Genomic DNA, 4,491 nt, shown 5'->3' with positions numbered 1-4,491 from the left:
CCTTCCTTCCTTCCTTTCTTTCTTTCTTTCTTTCTTTCTTTCTTTCTTTCTTTCTTTCTTTCTTTCTTTCTTTCTTTCTCTCTTTCCTTCTTCGAGACAGGGTTTCTCTGTGTAGCCTCGGTTGTCCTGGAACTCACTCTGTAGACCAGGCTGGCCTCAAACTCACAGAGATCCACCTGCCTCTGCCTCCCGAGTGCTGGGATTACAGGTGTGTGCCACTATGCCTAGCCAGCAATATCTTTTTTTTTTTCAACCTCAGTATCTCATAGTCCTATTTGACTTTGATACCTCCATCTTTGGGCTGGCAGATGGCTCCAAGGTTTAGGTGCTTGTTGTTACCTTTGGCAGCTTGAGTTCAAGCCACAGAACCCACACAGCAGGAGAGACACAACTCCCATAGGTTAGAGGCGGGGAGAAAAAAAAGCAAACATTTCAGTAGCTCTTGTCTTAAAAACAAACAAACAAACAAACAAACAAACAAACAAACAAACTTCCATCTTCTCTTTGGAATTTCCCCACATCTACCCTGACAAACCAGGAAGCCAAGGTTGGGCTCTCTGTTAGTTCTAGAATAGCCTTGTCTTGAAAAGACAGGGTTACATGGGGAGACCCTGTCTCCAAAAAAACCTAAAAAATAAAATTAAAGGGAAGCCAAGATCCTTAAGGACTGAGCTGGAGACAGGAACAGCGCCTCAGCCTTCGTTGGAAGCACGGTGCTTGTCACAGACACTAAGTAAACGCGCCTTAAGAGACGGTGGACTGTGGGGCACTCCTGCGGAGAGCACCGCCCTTCCTGCCTGTCCGAAGCCCCCTGATAGAACGCACATTCCTGCCAGCAGTCCCTGCTGCAGCCCCTCCCTCCAGCCTTCTTTACCTGCTGAGAGTGATGACAGGGGCGCCAGGCGTGCTACAGGTGGAAAGCGGACCGTGAGGCCAGGTGACATTGGCCATCAGGAGGACATTGGGGAGTGGCAAGGAGGGCACGGAAGAGGTTACTCCAAGGATCACAGTGGCAGACTTTTCGTAGGCGTCCATCCAGTGTCCCTGCTTAGTGACCTGGAAATCAGCCCCAGGGACACGGGTCAGAACCAGATAGCAGCAAGCAGAGGAGGATGCAGACACCAGACAGGCCCCTCAGTCCTGGTGAGCGACAGCATGTCCGGCTGCTGGCCGCTGTCGCTGCTCTCCCCAGACGCCCAGACGTAAAGTCTGTGGACAGCAGCAACCTGTGCGGTGCAGCTCTGTGCCCAGAAACACGTGTGTAACTTGGAAACCATACACTAGTCACCTGGGAGTGAGGCAGGAGAACCAGGAGCTCAGAGTCCTTCTTGGTTTCATATGGAGTTAGAGGGCAGCCTAGGCTTAAAGCAACAAATAACCACACAGCCAGAAAGACGTTTAGAAAGCACAAAGGCTGAGTGGCCTGGAAAATTTACACTTCCCTCCCTGGGTCAGAGAAACCAGCAATTTTCTTTTCTTTTCTTTTCTTTTTCTTTTTCTTTTCCTTCCTTCCTTCCTTCCTTCCTTCTTTCCTTCCTTCCTTCCTTCCTTCCTTCCTTCCTTCCTTCCTTCCTTCCTTCCTTCCTTCCTTCCTCCCCTCCCTCCCTTCCTTTCCTTCTTTTAATTTTTCAAGACAGGGTTTCTCCGTGTAGCCTTGGCTGTCCTGGACTCACTTTGTAGTCCGTCCTGGACTTGAACTCACAGCAATCCACTGCCTCTGCCTCCCCAAATGCTAGGATTACAGGCGCACACCACCATGCCCAGCTCCCAGCACAGCTTTCCAATGGCCTGGAAGGGATGGGTAGGAAGAGAGTTCCACAGGAGGAAGAGTATGGAAATAGCCAGGAAGCTCCGTGGAGGGGGCCGGACGTCTTCCCTCAGATGAGAGGGGGAAGCTTGTTGCAGGGGCTCTGCCGCTTCTCAAAGCACTGGAGGCTGTGGCAGGACAGGGGCAGCGGATACCCAGCGCCGAGGCTCGACTCAGCTCCAGGAAGAAGAGCACCAAAGCTGTGGCCATCAAGGAACCATAAATTAACATATGCAGAGATGCCTGTTCCCAAGACCAGCGGTGCTCTCCCCGCATTCTAGACTCTGCACAGCCCCGGCATTGTGATCCCATAGGGGAACAGTGGGCAAGGGAAAGCCCAGGGAGGACTGAAATTAATTCCTACCGGCCTGGCCAAGAAGTCTGCAGTCCCCACGAAACAGAGAAGTGTAACCGCCGAGGGTAAGTGCTCAAAAAATGCGGGGAACTGGTCACACTCTGGGATGGGCGGGGGGGGGGGGGGGTAGTGACGTAGAAAACGGGAGAGAGGAAGAGGGGGAACCAGCTGAAGAGTGAGTCATTTCAAGTGAAGGTGGTGTCTCTAGGGGCTCGGGTCACGCAGAGCCCACGACCCCAACAGAGACTCTCAACAGCTTCGACATTAGATCATGCAGAAGAAAGGCAGAGGAAATCACTGCCAAGAATCACAGAGGGATGACCGGAACTCGAAACAGCCTGGCTCCCACCTCATTGTTCCCTCACCCAGGCTGGCTGGTCCATACCCCGGGACACGGGCGCCTCCCCAGGAGCACTGGGAGCACTGAAGCGGTGTTCCCGCACTGGTGCCACGGTGGGAAGAAGCTGTGAGGGCACAGGGTTAATTCCTAGACCCACCTGCAAAGGTTCCCGCCATCTCCTCTACCACTCCCTGGCACTTCTCCACTTCACTTTGGTGGACCGTGACATCAGCCCCTCCCTTCAGTCCAGTCTCCCCACCTTGACCTTTTTTTAAAAAAGATTTATTTCTTTCTTTCATGTATATGAGTGCTTTATCTGCATGTTCACCTGCATGCAGAAGAGGGCAGATCTCACTATAGACGGTTGTGAAGCATGTGGGTGCTGGGAATTGAACTCAGGTCCTCTGGAAGAGCAGCCAGTGCTCTTGACCGCTGAGCCGTCTCTCCAGCTCCTCTGCCTGCTCTTAAGCTTTACCAAAACTCAGCAGTGCCCACAAAGAGCAGCAAGGACCCCTGCTGTCCAGCACACCTTTTTCAACTCCCCAAGTCCAGAGAGGATGCCGGGTGTGTGTAGTCATGCATTGCTGGTCCAGATGGTCTCAGTGCTTGCTTAGAGGACAGAGCTTGCTTAGAGAATAGAGCTTGCTTAGACAGTTACCATGGGCTGGAGAGATGGTGCAGAGGTTACTGTTCTTCCAGAGGTCCTGAGTTCAATTCCCAGCAACCACATGGTGGCTCAAACCATCTACAGTGCAATCTGGTGCCCTCTTCTGGCCTGTAAACAGTTACCATTGATAACAGTTTTTGAGGCTCCTTTTTGGGCTAAGGAGACAGCTCAGCCATGAAGAGTGTTTATTGATCTTCAAAGGATCTGAAGCTGTTTCCAGCATGCACCCATGTCAGTCACTGTAACTCCAGCTCCAGGGGATGTGCTGCCCTCTTCTGGCCTCCCAGGGCTCTACACTCATGTGCACAGACACAATTAAAAATAGATAAATCATTTAAAAAAAAAAACTTTTTTTTGTTTTGGTTTTTCGAGACAGGGTTTCTCTTTGTAGTCTTGGCTGTTCTGGATTCACTTTGTAGGCTGGCCTGGAATTCCCAGAGATCCACCTGCCTCTGCTTTCCCATGCTGAGTGCCGAGATCACAGGCGTGCGCCATCACACCCGGCTTAAAAACAAACAAACAAACAAAAAAACCTTTTAAAAAGATGCTTTGGTTGGGTGCAATGGCACCTTTAACCCCAGCACTCGGGAGGCAGGGGCAGAGCAATCTCTACGAGTTTGAGGCCAGCCTGGTCTATAGAGCTCTAGACCAGCCAAGCTACATTTTTTAAAAAGCTTCTTTCTTGTCCCAGAATACTACCTAACTCTTTGCCTGTAGTGTGAAGGAATTCCCTGCAGACCTTGGGGCCTAGAGCCTCGGGTTTGCTCTGGCTTTTGTGCCTCTCACACCCTCAGGTCCATCTCCTAACCCTTGAGAACAGGCCGTGGGAAGGGGAGGCGAAGGAGGTACCTGGATAAAGGTGCTCTCAAACACCACTGAGTCCTTGAACAAGCTGAATTCTGGAGAATGAATTAGTTGACAAAGAAGGCCATCTTCCACCCCAAGTTCCATTCCAGGGCCTGGGTCCCTGACCGCAGGAGGGAGGCCCCTAATTTTACTCATTGGTTCTTAAGAAGAATGGGCTGGGGAACATCTCTGGGGCTCCACACAGACCCAGCCCAACTCCAGGGTGTTGGTGGGACCACAGCTCCCCCACCTCCCAGCTCCCGCTCCCTGCTTGCTTGTGGCCGAGCATGTCCTCCAGGCTGGGAGGGCCTGTCGGCTCACAATGGCAGAAGTGACATCAAGGAAGAGGATGGTTAGCAGCAGGCGAGGGAGACGGGACAGGAAGGAGAGGACAGCAGCAGTAAAAGCCCTACATCCCTCAAGCAGGGGGAGAGTGACCTTCCCAACGGCTTGCCAAGACTGGGGGCCAGGCCTCC

The 4,491-nt window shown here is 52.1% G+C and overlaps 1 protein-coding gene across 1 annotated transcript in view; it reads right to left on the bottom strand.

Annotated features, from left to right (window-relative positions):
• The window catches only part of Garin1a (golgi associated RAB2 interactor 1A), a 9,810-nt gene extending 5,639 nt beyond the window's left edge, over positions 1-4,171 (bottom strand). Inside the window, exons 1-2 of the mRNA XM_055608210.1 lie at positions 4,019-4,171; positions 875-1,056 (exon numbers count right to left, since the gene is read on the bottom strand). Coding sequence (XP_055464185.1) covers positions 875-1,056; positions 4,019-4,171 — 335 coding nt within the window. The remainder of the gene's footprint in view (positions 1-874; positions 1,057-4,018) is intronic.
• Between the last annotated feature and the right edge of the window lie 320 nt (positions 4,172-4,491).

The sequence above is a fragment of the Psammomys obesus genome, unplaced genomic scaffold (assembly GCF_907164565.1).
Source record: "Psammomys obesus unplaced genomic scaffold, mPsaObe1.curated_primary_1811, whole genome shotgun sequence".
In the NCBI taxonomy this organism is placed as follows: domain Eukaryota; kingdom Metazoa; phylum Chordata; class Mammalia; order Rodentia; family Muridae; genus Psammomys; species Psammomys obesus.
Note: the sequence above shows the minus strand (reverse complement) of the source record. Positions and strands in the feature narration are given on the sequence as shown.